This window comes from Salmo trutta, chromosome 1 (assembly GCF_901001165.1).
Source record: "Salmo trutta chromosome 1, fSalTru1.1, whole genome shotgun sequence".
In the NCBI taxonomy this organism is placed as follows: domain Eukaryota; kingdom Metazoa; phylum Chordata; class Actinopteri; order Salmoniformes; family Salmonidae; genus Salmo; species Salmo trutta.
Window position 1 is genome coordinate 50,701,203 of NC_042957.1, and position 16,992 is coordinate 50,718,194.

The window sequence follows — 16,992 nt, forward strand, 5'->3', positions numbered from 1 at the left end:
GAATTTGTATATTTTGGATCTGGTTGGGAGGCAGACAGTTCCACCTCAATACCTGTTGTCATGTTATAGCCTATTATTTAGAATTTCCATCATTCACAGAAGGGATCATCAACTATATTAAGTCGTGGTTCGATTTTTTTTCTTGAGCGGATGGTCGGGGGGCTGGAACATAATTATAAATAATTTGTAGACCGCAAATTGACCCCAAGAAGCCCAAACAGATACAATATTTGACTAAAACAATCATTTCAAACCTTGCTTACATCTGTGTACAGTTACATGTTTCTCTGTATTACGCGTGGGAATACTTGGGAACAGATTTCCAAAATTTAAATCACTTGGAGTTGGTTTCATGGTGTTTTACAGTCTTTTATGTCTAATAATAAAACCACTTGCAGGCCAAATCTGGCCCGTTTACAGGTTGACTTGATAATGTTTGACTTCAGGTAAGTATTCCATCTACTGTTCCCTGTACCAAATAAACAATAACCTGTTGTGTTAATGCTGGTGTAGTTGGCTGAACAAAAATATCCTTTATTATTGTATAATTTTGAAGCTATAGCAGATGATTATGACAGAAGACACAGGTAGAGCTAGCTAAATGTGACAGGTGGATCTACCCTCTTCTTCACAGTGTATTTCTTACATGCCTCCGCAACAGCCCGAGGCGGCGAAAGTGTGCCTTCACTTCCTGTGACTATATATGGAGACCACCGGTATAGCATGAGTGAAGAAGAAAACGGCTCCGGGAAAAATGAGAGCGTTTGTCTGTGATCAAATAAAATAAATTAACGTTTATTGCGGCCGATGACTATCTCCTATCTTAAAGAGACAAGCACGTATTTTCCGTCGATTTTGTTGTGCCAAAACAGGAACTCAGAGACGCAAGCAAAAACATACGCACATCGCAACTGTGAATGAGAAAGCTACAGGTGAGCATTATTTTTCTTTATCTACAGCATTTCAACTTTATTTAGTTGCACGTATACCTTCTCTATTCCATGTCTGTTTTAAAGATGAAAAGAGCACTTTGCATTATTCTGTTTCAATATGTGAACATTTTGGAGGGGACATTTCATTCATACCTGTTGATTTGAATTGTAACCAACTTGCGTGCATAATCAACGAATATTTTAATAAGTTGACAGATACATATTTTATGCCACGGTAAATCTTATGTGTATGAATGTCGTTTTGTTATCTTTTTGTTAGGTGCTAGTCCCCATTTAAGTTTATTATTCTAAGAAAAAGTTGTTTATCCATCCCCTCAGAATCCAGTAATATTAATTTATGTTTTAAAATGAAATCCTAGTTATACATGATGCTTTTGGTTGATCTGTTGGTTGATTATTGACCAGAAAAAAAGTACGAACAGGTGATTTCATTTCCTCAACAAGATGTTGGGTAATGGTACGCACAAATATATTATTCCGTCATTTAGTTGTAGGCTATAATTAGTCGACTATCTTTCAGAGGATCTTGTGTTCTCTAACATGCACTCTGCATGTGATCTTTCAAAGGATTTCATCCTATTGTTCCATCTTAGTTGTTCATGTCAATGATACGTTTAGAAAAGCTGCAACCTGTTCCCTGCATTGGTCAAGGCAACCCAACCTTGCTGAACTGAAACTCTTATTTGGTATGTAGAAATAATTTAAGAAACAGACAGGCAGAGATGCACACACCTTTTTTTAAATACACAAGTATGTATATCAATTATTATTTTCACTTAAAGGCTAGATGTGTGAATTGATAATAACTGCATAGTTACACTTCTAGTGCTCTCAACAAATCTCCATTAATGTACAATCAGAATCCTTTGTAGAGCATACTTTTCCCCAATCATCCAGTCCTGCTAAATTGTCATGAAGCATAGTTTTCTGCATGAGGGATGTATTCGCCAAGAGAACCTTTCTTATGTATATATCATGCAGTTGTCTTGGAAACTGACTAACCTGATGTAGGGATGGTTGATGTGTTCGTTATAGCAATCACTCCTGGTAACCTCCCTTTTAACTTTTAACAATACTTCTGAAAGTACCGATGGTCTCTCTCCAATTATTGTGCGATATTGGCCCTCATTTGTGAATTTCAATGAAGAGGGTTGATGCATAATCAGTCTGGTCTTTGTGGCAATACGCTCTGCACTCAGACGATTTGCATGTACCAGAGAGGTGAACGACTGTTATGCAGATTGCAGGAATATGATTTCCTTTTTTAATGAAGCTCTTTAGAGGTAAACAAAAACAAGCGGGGTCCTAAGTGTTCACTTAGAAGGAGCTCGTTAAGTATCTTAAGGAGACAAATAACTCAGACAGGTGTTGTTGTATTTCCACTGCACCTAGAAAGTAATCACTTAGAGTTGTAATAATGAATTACATTTCATCATCATGTACCCAGTGGATGCATTCAGTGAAGAAAATATTATTTCCTCCACTGAATTTTGCCTCTCCTACATGAGTAGCCTCATAGCCTGTAATTAATCCTGCATCATATTACACTAATCAAAATAATTTAACAAAATGTGCCTCTGCACACACATCGTAATGTCCCAGAAGACAGAAAATGCTGAATCCGATTTTCTTTGACCATTTTGTTTCACATAATTCTTAGAAGTCCCCCTTGAGTTCTCTTGAGAAAATAGGTCTCTCAATCTTATACAAAGAGAACGATTACAGTATAGTCATGTTCTGTCTGCACAGTGCATTTTCAGTGCTGTATTGAGAGTAACATTAGCACACAGTTTGATAGTGTTGTTATTTTTGGGTTATGGCTAATGTATTGTAACATGTGATTGTTTGATTGCTTGGTTCTGTAACGGTCACTTCGGTTTGAGATATGAAAAACACGGTTGATTAGAAATCGCTGTTGCGGAGACATCATTCTAAACACAACAGTCACTTCAATGGTTGTTCCCACATCTATGGTTACATCTATGGCTATAAGAAAATTCCATTCTCTTATTGATTGACAGTTTAAATCTGTCTGTGTGGTACAGTTTCTTCCCTCAGAGCTTTGAGAAAGCCTCCTGCTGCAGGTTAGAGGCTACTTGATTCTAGAGTCTAGCCCTATGAGTCACTCTCTCAGCACTACTGGTGCTATAAAAACACTGGCTAACCCTGTCTATTCCCCGCACCCCTCTCTCTCTCCTTAAACATCCAAAGAGCAACTTGTGAAAAGGTTGAGTGAGAGAGTAACTTCATTTTGATGTGTCCGTATGTCAATTTGGCCCTTATAGTAGGCCTACTAATGACTATGATTCTAAGGATCCAGGCCATATTATGTTGGTTGAAGGGTCCTTTTTTCTAAAGAGAGACGAACACGCCGTGAATCATTCATTTGTGACTTCACACAGGCTCATGGTTTTGTAAAGGATCGAGCTCATAAGCATTTACCCTCACCATCATGCAACCTTTCATATAATATAGTATATCTTGTCATAGTCACCATGGTTGATATTGTGTTGTGTTTGAGGTTGTGTTTGTATTGAGAGTTGAGTTGAGTAGAATAGAGAGGAGACCTTCCTTATCTACATAACATAACCAGTCTGTATTGTTTTACATATCATGTAATGCATTGCATGTACCCAGTGTATTCAGAGAATAGTCATAAAAGTGAATTCTCATTGAATAGAGAATTGTTGCTCCCTGCAGTATGCCCTTGTTCATGTGGCTCTCTAAGTAGTTTCTGCTGTGTTGCCAGGTTGTGGCTTTGTATAGCCTAACTAGCACAGAAAGCCTTTACCCAGGCTGTAAAACAGCTCCTAGACTCTTTCCCACCAACACTGACAAATATTCACTGCCTATCGATCTCAGATGCAAAGTCTTATGTCAATCCTGAATTGAGCGCCCGCTGATCACCCTAACAGATTGGCTCATTGGCGTTGCAGGGGCTGCTGAGAATAAGCTGCTACCGTGGAACCTCTGATTGTCATCCGGTGGTTCTTCCAAAGCCTGGAGGGGATCAGAGCCCTTATCTATCTAGACATGCACACAGATCCCAATGATACTGTTGCTATGTCTCCCCATTCCATGTGAGGAATTTCCTCTCCATGTTCAACAAGAGCCTTAAAGGCTTGATGTGGAGCTCCCAAGCCCAACACGTTCTGTCTGCCATGTCACAATGCCCAGGACTCTAGTATAGCTGTTATGTTTGGGTTGGACATAAGTGAGCCCTTGTCAAATCAATAAGGTCCTTTCCCCCCTGATTATCTGTAGATGAGCCATTCACACAGGTTTCAGTCTGTGGGCCTGAGTGACCACTTCTTTGGCCCACACACAAAGGATTCATAAATGAAATAGATAGTTGTTAATTGGGTTTTGTTCCATAATGATGTTGTTTTTTGTGTGTCTTTGAATGTAATTACATTTTGACAAAGCGGAAGGTCAACATGTGGATATCTTTATTTAATTATCATTTTGCAGAATGTCCATTTGATTGCCAGTCGTTAATGAAAAGGATTCTTGACATTTCAGTGGTTTGTAGAGCATCCTGAACATATATAATATAATAAATAATATAATGAATGACTTCCAGTGTATGTCCCAAAACCACAATAATATTGAGAAATGACAACTGTGGAAAATACAATTGGATTAGAGAAAAATACACACACACACACACACACACACACACACACACACACACACACACACACACACACACACACACACACACACACACACACACACACACACACACACACACACACACACACAGTAGGCCGTATACAGTACAGTCCATGCACATAATCAAGTAGCTCTCCCATAGGACCAACGAGATCATTTAAACAATCTGTATTCCGAGGGACTGGGAGGACCGTCACCAAACATGGCTAAATAGAGAACACTTGGGGACTAATTGATAACAACGGCATTCAAATTACATTTTCTAAAAATGCCTGCCCTCTATTTTGAACATGATATCATGGCAGAATCTGTTCACTCAAGCCTGAAGAAAAGAGATCAAGAAAGCTTGCTGTGAGACTCCAGGGTCCCACTGATGGATACACTTTACAGCAACAGTCTAGGCTGGCTGATGTCATTTGATAGATACCAGTAGGTTAACCAATCTATAAGGATGGTAATGACATCAGCGGCAGGATGAGTCCCCGGCGACAGAATGGGAGATTTTTTTATAGATATGAGTCATAAATCCATTTTTATCTCCATCACAATTAGCTTTGGAAAGAAGCGTGTCATTCTGGCTCCCTGGGAGTCTGATGATGGGGCATTTGCAGTCCTTTAGCCTCCCTGAATACGGAGCTGAGGAGATGAGAATCCAGCTGGGATCGGGACCCACTTTTGCCTCATTGGTGCTGTGGTGTGTTAAGCTAGCCTGGCCAGGGGAAGACTGATATAATAACATCAAGTGATTATTTATGCAGCCTGCCTCGGTAGAATTCTGTCTACCTGGATTTATCAACCCCTTTCTCTCCCTCCACCGTTACCATAGAGACCCCTCCATCCCCTAACAGCAAGGAGCCTTTCGCTGCCGGGGCTCGCTGGCTTCTCACAGGAGAAATACAGTGTTGAGCAACGCCGTCAGTCCCTGTTAAGGTCCGGGAACCTGTGATATATGTGTGTGTGTGAGAGTGAGAGAGAGAGAGACAAAGAGATATTCACTTGGCTGTGAGTCTTTCCATGGCACGTTGACCGGTTTTTGTCACTGGGACTTGATGACTGAGACAGCGTGACATCCAGTTGGGAGGCCAGCCACGTCTAATTGAAATAAGCTGCTCACCTGGAAGAAGGCTTCTCCCTGACTGTGATGCTTTGCTAACTATCACCAGTCAGAGCTGCAAGTGTATACCTAACAGTCAGGTATTGGATCTGAGACACAAGCAGGTATCTGGTGTTAGTAGTCTGCTCGGTTAAAACAGCATCAGGTGTCTATGACCTTGGGGAAACATGAAACGATGCACACAATTGACCAATATATGAACAAATCTCTCTCACAAAAGCCTCCCCTGAGAAATGAAAATGTGAAATGAAAACAGTACTTCTTATCATGTGGGTTTAACTATGCTGTCACTGTATAGGAAATAGTGGCATGAGATTCAAACCCACTTCATTCATAGGCAGTAACTCTTTTGACCCATATCCAAGGGACACTGCAATCCAGAACCTTCCTCACTGGTGGCATCATAGACATATGAATACCTACATCGATGATACTATTGGCATTCTAACTAAAAGAACGAGGCAAGCGCACTATCTGCCTCGACCAGTTACATCGAGTTAATTCCTATTACAAATATATTGTCTAGCTAGCTGTTATTTAATGTGTCACTTTCACTGTTTTTAGAGAAGGCAGAACACAGAGCTGCCAGTCTGTCTCTCTTCCTGTTCCCTCAGAGATGTGACAAAAGAAAGACATTTGCTGTCAGCTGATGAAAAGAATGTATATCTGTCCCCTGAAAAAACTTTGCCATCAATCAAAACCTCTCTCTTGTATCCATGTCATTTCTTGTCTTTTAGTGCCTTTTAGTTTTTTCTCTACCTCAGCATTGTACTGTTACTGCATCTACTGGTGTCAGCCACCATACAAGCTGGCAGAGGCTGGAGAGTGACTCATACTCACTGAGGTGGAACCTAACGATGGCCTTGTTCTTTAGAAATCTCATATCGTATCACAGTTTTACAGTGGATTTAAAAAGTCTACACACCCCTGTTAAAATGCCAGGTTTTTGTGATGTAAAATAATGAGACAAAGATAAATCATGTCAGAACTTTTTCCACCTTTAATGTGACCTACATCGTGAACAATTCAATTGAAAAACAAACTGAAATCTTTGAGGGGGAAAAATAAAAAATAAAAAACTCACAATAACCTGGTTGCATAAGTTTGCACACCCTTAAACTAATACTTTATTGAAGGACCTTTTGATTTTATTACAGCACTCAGTCTTTTTGGGTAGGAGTCTATTAGCATGGCACATCTTGATGTGGCAATATTTGCCCACTCTTCTTTGCAGAAGCGCTCCAAATCTGTCAGATTGCGAGGACATCTCCTGTGCACAGCCCTCTTCAGATCACCCCAGAGATGTTTAATTGGATTCAGGTCTGGGCTCTGGCTGGGCCATTCCAAAACGTTCATCTTCTTCTGGTGAAGCCATGCTTTCGTGGATTTGGATGTGTGCTTTGGGTCATTGTCGTGCTGAAAGGTGAACTTCCTCTTCATCTTTCTAACGGACGCCTGAAGGTTTTGTGCCAAAATTGCCTGGTATTTGGAACTGTTCATAATTCCCTCCACCATGACTAAGGCCCCAGTTCCAGCTGAAGAAAAACAGCCCCAAAGCATGATGCTGCCACCACCATGCTTCACTGTGGGTATTTTGTTCTTTGGGTGATGTGCAGTGTTGTTTTTGCGCCAAACATACCTTTTGGAATTATGGCCAAAAAGTTCAACCTTGGTTTCATCAGACCATAACACATTTTCCCACGTGCTTTTGGGGGACTTGATGTTTGTTTTTGCAAACTTCAGCCGGGCTTGGATGTTTTTCATTGTAAGAAAAGGCTTCCGTCTTGCCACCCTACCCCATAGCCCATTCATATGAAGAATACGGGAGATTGTTGTCACAAGTAGCACACGGCCAGTACTTGCCAGAAATTCCTGCAGTTCCTTTAATGTTGCTGTAGGCCTCTTGGAAGCCTCCCTGACCAGTTTTCTCGTCTTTTCATAAATTTTGGAGGGACGTCCAGTTCTTCGTAATGTCTCTGTGGTGCCATATTTTCTCCACTTGATGATGACTGTCTTCACTGTGTTCCATGGTATATGTAATGCTTTGGAAATTATTTTGTACCCTTCTCATGACTGACATCTTTCAACAATGAGATCCCTCTGATGCTTTGGAAGCTCTCTGCGGACCATGGCTTTTGCTCTGAGATGCAACTAAGAAAATGGCAGGAAAATCCTACTAGAACAGCTGAACTTTATTTTTGATTAATCAGAGTCACTTTAAATGATGGCAGGTGTGTAATGACTTCTATTTAACATGAGTTTGAGTGTGATTGGTTAATTTTGAACACAGCCACATCCCCAGTTATGCAACCAGGTTATTGTAAGGTTTTTATTTTTCATTTTTCCCCCTCGAAGATTTCAGTCTGTTTTTCAATTGCATTGTTCACATTATAGGTCACATTAACAGTAGAAAAAGTTCTGACATGATTTATCTTTGTCTCATTATTTTACATCACAAAAACCTGCCCTTTTAACAGGTGTGTGAAGACTTTTTATATCCACTGTAGGACCCTTAAGAACAAAGTCAGGGATGAATCTGTGGTGATGATGCTTCTATCTTAGCAGCACTTCTCTCTGCTACAGTAGACGGGGGTCGGTGGAGGAGGATTTGAGAGAGCATTGCTTTAATAAGAGTTATTGCAGGTAGGCGTGTCACAACAGTGGCCAACCAGCAAGTCTATGATGAAATCACCCAGCATACGATATCAGTCAGCCTTGGACAGAAATAGCACGTACCTTCTGCCATGGGTTGAGTATAATTGAGTTAAGAGGGTGTGATTACTGTGATTAGCCCTGTGTTTATGTAACCAAAGGGAAGCTCCTCAAGTGGATATAACCCTGTGGTAGATACTGTATATCCAACTATAGTTCAAATAAACACTGGGATAAACAATTACAAGGATTTTCAGACATTTACTGAACATTGTTGTACAACCTGACACTTGTTTTAGGCTCATGTTCATGTGAATTATTCTCCTTGTGACCCCAGGTAGTGAATGAGCATGACGACGTTGCTGGACCTGAAGAGCAGTGTTCTGAGGCAGGTGCAGAGGAGCCAGTCTCTGAGGGGGAGGAGGGAGCCAGCAGCCTCAGCAGCCAGCAGCGTCCCCGTCACACACTGCCCTGACCAGTTACCTCACGGGTGAGTCTCACACACTGCCCTGACCAGTTACCTCACGGGTGAGTCTCACATACTGCCCTGACCAGTTACCTCCCGGGTGAGTCTCACACACTGCCCTGACCAGTTACCTCACGGGTGAGTCTCACATACTGCCCTGACCAGTTACCTCACGGGTGAGTCTCACACACTGCCCTGACCAACTACCTCACGGGTCAAATCAAATCAAATTTATTTATATAGCCCTTCTTACATCAGTTGATATCTCAAAGTGCTGTACAGAAACCCAGCCTAAAACCCCAAGCAGCAAGCAATGCAGGTGTAGAATCAGCCCTTGCCTTAACAGGAAGCCAGTGTAGGGAGGCTAGCACTGGAGTAATATGATCATATTTTTTGGTTCTAGTCAGGATTCTAGCAGCCGTATTTAGCACTAACTGAAGTTTATTTTGTGCTTTATCCGGTAGCCGGAAAGTAGAGCATTGCAGTACTCCAACCTAGAAGTAACAAAGGCATGGATACATTTTTCTGCGTCATTTTTGGACAGAAAGTTTCTGATTTTTGCAATGTTACGTAGATGGAAAAAAGCTGTCCTTGAAACAGTCTTGATATGTTCTTCAAAAGAGAGATCAGGGTCCAGAGTAACGCCGAGGTCCTTCACAGTTTTATTTGAGACGACTGTACAACCATCCAGATTAATTGTCAGATTCAACAGAAGATCTCTTTGTTTCTTGGGACCTAGAACAAGCATCTCTGTTTTGTCCGAGTTTAAGAGTAGAAAGTTTGCAGCCATCCACTTCCTTATGTCTGAGACACAGGCTTCTAGCGAGGGCAATTTTGGGGCTTCACCATGTTTCATTGAAATGTACAGCTGTGTGTCATCCGCATAGCAGTGAAATTTAACATTATGTTTTCGAATGACATCCCCAAGAGGTAAAATAGTCTCACATACTGCCCTGACCAGCTACCTCACAGGTGAGGCTCAGTGGCACACAGAATCAACAGCAGTTATAATCGCACACATGCATGTTAACACGAATATTCACTCACACACTCACTCACTCAGGTAATAATAATAATATAGCACTTTTCATTACAACATAGAATCTCAAAGCGCTTGCAAAGAAACTAGTTATAAAAAATGGAAAGCGAAAGCTGTCTTTTGTCAGCCTTATAGGCAGTTTGAAAAGGCAGTCAGTCTCTGGTGTAGCTTGAGTGGAGAGAGGGGCATTGATGGTTAGCCAGGGAGAAAGTCAGTCTGACAGATACAGCTACACACACACAAACATTCAGACTGGATGAAGGAAAGGTTCCTCTGTCTCTGAGAAGAAGGCCTAGTCTGGTGCTGGGGACTATAAATATTCTGGACAAACCCAATATGTTTAATGTGTCCCTCTCCTCTACTCCAGAGATGGGACCTGTTTCTAAAATGCCTCGATCAGGCAGGTCTTCCCCAAGGAGACATCAAACATCCCAAAATACCAACAGCTACATGCACAGTCAGACACTCAGTGAATTGGGAACATTGTTTTTAGGGGGGAACAACACTTAGAAATAATTAAATGGTCTATCATTTATCTTTAATATATAACTCTAGAACTTTTCAGAACTATTATCGGAAAAGAACGAACCAAATGAATCCAATACGTGTCAACAGAATTTTCTTATGTTATTGATTAACACATTTATTTGATTGATTAACCCCAAACTGAGATGGTTGTGATGAGCTGTCATCCTAAGAATATTGGCAGATGAATTGTTTACAGCAGAATTGACAGGCGCAGGTGAATAAATCAATTGTTTTTCCATTCATCCTTTGGAGCGAGTTTTCTGTTTTGATTCCTCTTCAGCTGAATGTCAAAGCCATAAGTAATGGGCATGTGAACCTTGAGGTTTCTATAGCAACCCAACAACGTCTGTTTGTTACAGCCCGCTCCAAAAATATGAACAGCTAGATTGTTAATGACGGCGCCTATTTTATTTGCGAGGTAGAAAAGCACCTGTGATGCTCTGAGCAGAACCTTTTGTAATTATTACTTTGATCTGTTGAATTATTAAACACGGGCTCTTTAAAAGACTTGAGGCGCTACAGCGACCCAACCCTATTGATACACAGGGGAGATTGGGGTGGGTTGTCTCAGGGGTGGGTTGTCTCAGGGGTGGGTTGTCTCAGGGGTGAGTTGTCTCAGGGGTGGGTTGTCTCAGGGGTGGGTTGTCTCAGGGGTGGGGTGTCTCAGGGGTGGGGTGTCTCAGGGGTGGGTTGTCTCAGGGGTGGGTTGTCTCAGGGGTTGGTTGTCTCAGGGGTGGGTTGTCTCAGGGGTGAGTTGTCTCAGGGGTTGGTTGTCTCAGGGGTGGGTTGTCTCAGGGGTGGGTTGTCTCAGGGGTGGGTTGTCTCAGGGGTTGGTTGTCTCAGGGGTGAGTTGTCTCAGGGGTGGGTTGTCTCAGGGGTGGGTTGTCTCAGAGGTGGGTTGTCTCAGAGGTGGGTTGTCTCAGGGGTGGGTTGTCTCAGGGGTGGGTTGTCTCAGAGGTGGGTTGTCTCAGAGGTGGGTTGTCTCAGGGGTGGGTTGTCTCAGGGGTGGGTTGTCTCAGGGGTGGGTTTTCTCAGGGGTGGGTTGTCTCAGGGGTGGGTTGTCTCAGGGGTGGGTTGTCTCAGGGGTGGGTTGTCTCAGGGGTGGGTTGTCTCAGGGGTGGGTTGTCTCAGGGGTGGGTTGTCTCAGAGGTGGGTTGTCTCAGGAGTTGGTTGTATCGTGAGTTGGTTGTTTCGTGAGTTGGTTGTCACAGTGTTAATTACTCCCAATTTAAATGGCTAATTACTCCCAATCTAATATCTTTAAGAGTAATGTGTGAATTGTATAAAATAACTCATCCACCTGGTCAATTTATGTCAGCATAACGAAACATTAAGGTGAGGGGAATTCATGTGTTTTTCATAGGTAAAATCAAAACTTATATATATTGGTGCTTTCTTTGTAAAGGTTTCTAGGTCAAGCCATGTGGTAACTAGCATCTTAAATCGTTTTTACATGTAAGAGTCTATCTGGGAAGAACACCTTTTTATATCCTGGCGCTGTTGAGTGGAACAAGCTATCACAGCAACTCAAAGCCATGTCGACCATAACGTCATTCGACCAATAGAAAACATGATGTCTGTATGCAATGTTCTAGGCTATGACATTGTCATTCTGTCTTTTGTTTTGTTATGTGTTATATGCCTAAGCCTACTATGTCTGTTTGTAAATGTTTTAACCATTTATTTAAGAAGACCACAATGGAAAAATGTTTTCAAACATTTTTGTGTCCTCCTTGAAGATAGATAGTGCACCTACCTACCTACCTACCTACCTACCTACCTACCTACCTACCTACCTACCTACCTACCTACCTACCTACCGTGCATTCGGAAAGTATTCAGACCCCTTGACTTTTTTCACATTTTGTTACGTTACAGCCTTATTCTAAAATTGATTAAATTACATGTATTCCTCATCAATCTACACACAATACCCCATAATGACAAAGCAAAACCAGTTTAGACATTTCTGCTAATTTATGAGAAAAAAAAAGAAAAAAAAAACCTTATTTACATAAGTATTCAGACCCTTTGCTATGAGACTCGAAATTGAACTCAGGTGCATCCTGTTTCCATTGATCATCCTTAAGATGTTTCTGCAACTTGATTGAAGTCCACCTGTGGTAAATTCAATTGATTGGGCATGATTTGGAAAGGCACACACCTGTCTATATAAGGTCCCACAGTTGACAGTGCATGTCAGAGCAAAAACCAAGCCATGAGGTCGAAGGAATTGTCCGTAGAGGTCCGAGACAGGATTACATCGAGGCACAGATCTAGGGAAGGTACCAAAAAATGACTGCCGGTTTGAAGGTTCCCAAGAACAAAGCGGCCTCCATCATTCTTAAATGGAAGAAGTTTGGAACTATCGAGACTCTTCCTAGAGCTGGCCATCCGGCCAAACTGAGCAATCGGGGGAGAAAGGCCTTGGTCAGGGAGGTGACCAAGAACCCGATGGTCACTCTGACAGAGCTCTAGAATTCCTCTGTGGAGATGTGAGAACCTTCCAGAAGGATAACCATCTCTGCAGCACTCCACCAATCAGGCCTTTATGGTAGAGTGGTCAGACTGAAGCCACTCCTCAGTAAAAGGCACATGACAGCCCGCTTGGAGTTTGCCAAAAGGCACCTAAAGACTCTCAGATCATGAGAAACAAGATTCTCTGATCTGATGAAACAAAGATTGAACTCTTTGACCTGAACGCCAAGCATCACGTCTGTAGGAAACATGGCACAATCCCTACGGTGAAGCATGGTGGTGGCAGCATCATGCTGTGGGGATGTTTTTCAGCGGCAGGGTCTGGGAGGCTAGTCAGGATCGAGGGAAAGATAAATGGAGCAAAGTACAGAGAGATCCTTGATGAAAACCTGCTCCAGAGCGCTCAGGACCTCAGACTGGGGCGAGGGTTCACCTTCCAACAGGACAACAACACACAGCCAAGACAACGCAGAAGTGGCTTTGGGACAAGTCTCTGAATGTCCTTGAGTGGCCCAGCCAGAGCCCATGTAAATATACTAGTCTTTTGTCAAGGGCACTACAATCACTAGTATACAGTCACTAGTAGGTGTTGCAATATTGAAAGTGTCTTCATATAATCTTAGTAAAGTATGATATTTCAGTTTTTACATTTTTTTTATAAATTAGCAACAATTTCTAAAAACCTGTTTTTGCTTTGTCATTATTGGGTATTGTGTATAGATTGATGCGGGGGAAAAACAATGTAATCAATTTTAGAATAAAGCTGTTACGTAACAAAATGTGAAAGTCTGTCTGTCTGATTTACATGGGGGGGATGGGGTTGTCACTATCAACTCCATTATAATACATCCCAAGCTCTTTTGTGCTTTTTTTGTTGTTGTGCTTTTAGCTTCCTTCATTGCCTCTTTCACAAATATATTTTCTGTCACACACGTGCATGTGCAAACACACGCATACATTTACTTAAAATGTCATATGGTATTCTCACGGCATAAAAAGCTTCATTTTGTTCGGAACGTTGTTAATTCAAAGAAAGGCTTTGCTATTTCTAGGACTCGACTCTGTATCCTATATAGCTTCATTTCCTGTTACAAAAGGAATGAGCTAGTAGCGAACAACCGACCTCATACTGTGACATCCAACCCCATGTTGGGGCTGAGTGTGTTTGATGGCTTAACTCCATATTGGAATGCGATTTTTTTAAAAGGCTCCCCATTTCAACCCAAGACATTGTTCTTTCTCCTAATATTGAAACAAGTCTTGTAAAGGCATCTGCATGCTTCCCATCCGAACCGGTTGTGAACAGTTTGTTTATATATTATGACAACATTTGGTGATGTTTTGTTCATTTGGTCATCTGCACAGGTTTTTTTGGGGCTGTTCGTGCACACAAAAATGTCTCTCGAGGCAAGCCGAAGTCGGTAGCCTAAGTCTACGTCCCTTTGTCAGCGATTGGTCAACAGTAGGGATTCTTCGATGAAGTGTTTGTTGTCATTCAACGAGAGACAACTCGTTTTTATGCAAATTGTTTCACTTGAGAAATACTGCACCAAACGTCTTAGATCTAAAATCTCCACAAAAAGAAAAAATGTATGACACATTTCATGAGTTATTTTGAGGAAGTGCATACTGGCTATGGCGTCTCAAGATGAACAAACAGTACTATTGCCACTTTTTTTCAAGTTTTTCAAGCAAAGGTCTTTTAAGGGAGTATGTAAGCACACTCGTTCGGTTCGACCGAGGCATGCTGACACCTTAACAGTACTGGTGCTGAGAAATACACACGAGTAAAAAATAAGTATGACAATCAACCCGTCTCCCCTTTATCAACCCAGCTATGGGAGATGAATTGGATCAGTATCACATCAATCTGACCCATTGATTTGCACTGAAAATGTGACATTCTCCATCCATCCATCATTTTGTACCTACCTGGACTGCAACGAGAGAGATTATAATTAGACCTGGCCCCTGTGTCACCATGATGGTTCTAAACGATCACTCACTCTATCACCACTCGGAGAGAAGAAGGAGGAGGGAGCGGAAGAGGGAGATGGAGGAAGGAGATAGAGAGAGACTCGTCTTCCTCTGCCAGGCAGGCAGCAACCATGGTCATCGTCTCCCACTGAAGACTGCTAGAGCGAACCCTGAGTGAAGTCTGACTGAGCCGCTGGACACTCATCATTAGGTTGCATGAAAGCCTGTTTGTGTCCATCATTAGCCATAGAGAGGGATAGAGAGAGAGCCGACACCTATGATCCACACTGACGCTCATTAATACCAAGGATGCAAATGAGGCATGGCTAAAGCACCAGTGCCCGGCCCAGTGTAGACGACCCAGGGTGTAAATTACCCAGATGGGCGTCTGACGTAACGTCAGTTCCAGGTCAGAGACAAACACACATGGGGGAAAAGATTATACGCAGTTGTTTCTTCAGTCAGAACTAAATAATCACAATGTAGGTTCTCATCCATGGTTGGAAGGAAGTCATATGTTAGTCGTGCGTAGAGAGACATCACATGTAGGAAGTACTGTAGTACTGAAGAGGAGATTATTAACCAATAGACAGACATTTCCTGAGGGTGATTGTATTTTCTAATGACTATGACTTGCTCTTTTCAAAGTCCTGTCCTCACCTTAAACACGGGCCATAATTATTCAGGCATTACCGAATTATTCCCAGCTCATTGATTTGTAACACCATTAGAGGGATTTGAATGTCTTAATTCATTATCATAAAATTAAAGAATGGAGAAAAGACCAGAACACTCACACCTAGCAAACATTCTCTATGTGGTGTTTTGGGAAATACTTTCTGAAGCTTTGAAACTGCATCCTCATAACCCGTATGATGTCTATTAATATGGGGACACTCCCATCTCTCCTCGTGACCCCCCTGCGTCTCCATGGCCAGGGAGATGGTGGCTTCCCTGATTAGCCCGGACCCTAAAGGTCGACTATCCAGAGCGTGAACCGCGAAAGGTCTAACCACAGGAATAATGGGGATCCCTAAACTAAGGGCTAACGCTCTGTTGATACAATTCCCAGCTGCGCCTGAATCGACGAGTGCCTTATGCTGGGAATGCGCGCAAAACTCAAGGAAACAACCATCATACTCCCTGGGAAGGGAGAGACGCATCCCACTGGAACTGGATCCGGACGGGACGGGTAGAGGTAACCCCGGTTGCGCTGGTCGAGGCGCTGGAGAGACAGGTACATGGTCTGGACAACGCGATCCATCATGGCACCGAGATGATGCAGCATTGCCACGTGTTCCTGGACACGCTCCTCGACTCCTCTGACCGGGGTACCTGCTCCTGCTGACTCCATGGTAGGTGTGAAATTCTGTCAGGCGTGTGCGTACTTGTGGTGAAGTCAGGTGCAGGAGAGCAGAGAATTGTGAACAGGTGCACACTTTATTTAGTCAGGAGAGCGATACAGACGGACGCAGCTGCGTCAAAAAACCTCCAGCCAACAAGGCAAAGTGTGTAACGCGCAAAACAGTCACAAAACATCAAATGTATAACAATACAAACAGGTTTCGTGAAATGACACAGGAGAGTGTGTACAAAAACACGTAACACAAACAATTTCACACAAAGACATGAGGGGGAACAGAGGAATAAATACATGTAGTGTGATTGGGGAATGAAAACCAGGTGTGCAGGGAACAAGACAAAACAAATGGACATATGACAAATGGAGCGGCGATGGCTAGAAAGCCGGTGACGTCGACTGCCGAACGCCGCCCAAACAAGGAGAGGAGCCGACTTCGGCGGAAGTCACACTATGTAAGATAAATGTAAGAGAAAACATTTATTTTGTAAAAAAATTTTTTTTATCATGTTTCAGCATATACCCAAACACATGAAGTATTCATCTGTATATGTTCGTCTGAGTCTGAATGTCTAGTTGCCTGTTTCATCTCATAATTCACCTTTTAGACAGCAAAACATGAGCAAAGCTTTTGAATAAATATTCCAAATAAAATGGAATATTAATAATAAACTGTATTGGAAGAAGCTGTTTCCTAGCAACATAAAATGGTGTGTGTGTGCGTGCGTGCTTGTGTGTGTGTGTGTGAGA

At 42.3% G+C, this 16,992-nt stretch overlaps 1 protein-coding gene across 1 annotated transcript in view; it reads left to right on the plus strand.

Annotated features, from left to right (window-relative positions):
* The first annotated feature begins 727 nt into the window (after nucleotides 1-727).
* The window catches only part of LOC115198755 (BAI1-associated protein 3), a 47,385-nt gene continuing 31,120 nt past the window's right edge, over nucleotides 728-16,992 (plus strand). Inside the window, exons 1-2 of the mRNA XM_029761005.1 lie at nucleotides 728-932; nucleotides 8,732-8,884. Coding sequence (XP_029616865.1) covers nucleotides 8,739-8,884 — 146 coding nt within the window. The 5' untranslated portion in view covers nucleotides 728-932; nucleotides 8,732-8,738. The remainder of the gene's footprint in view (nucleotides 933-8,731; nucleotides 8,885-16,992) is intronic.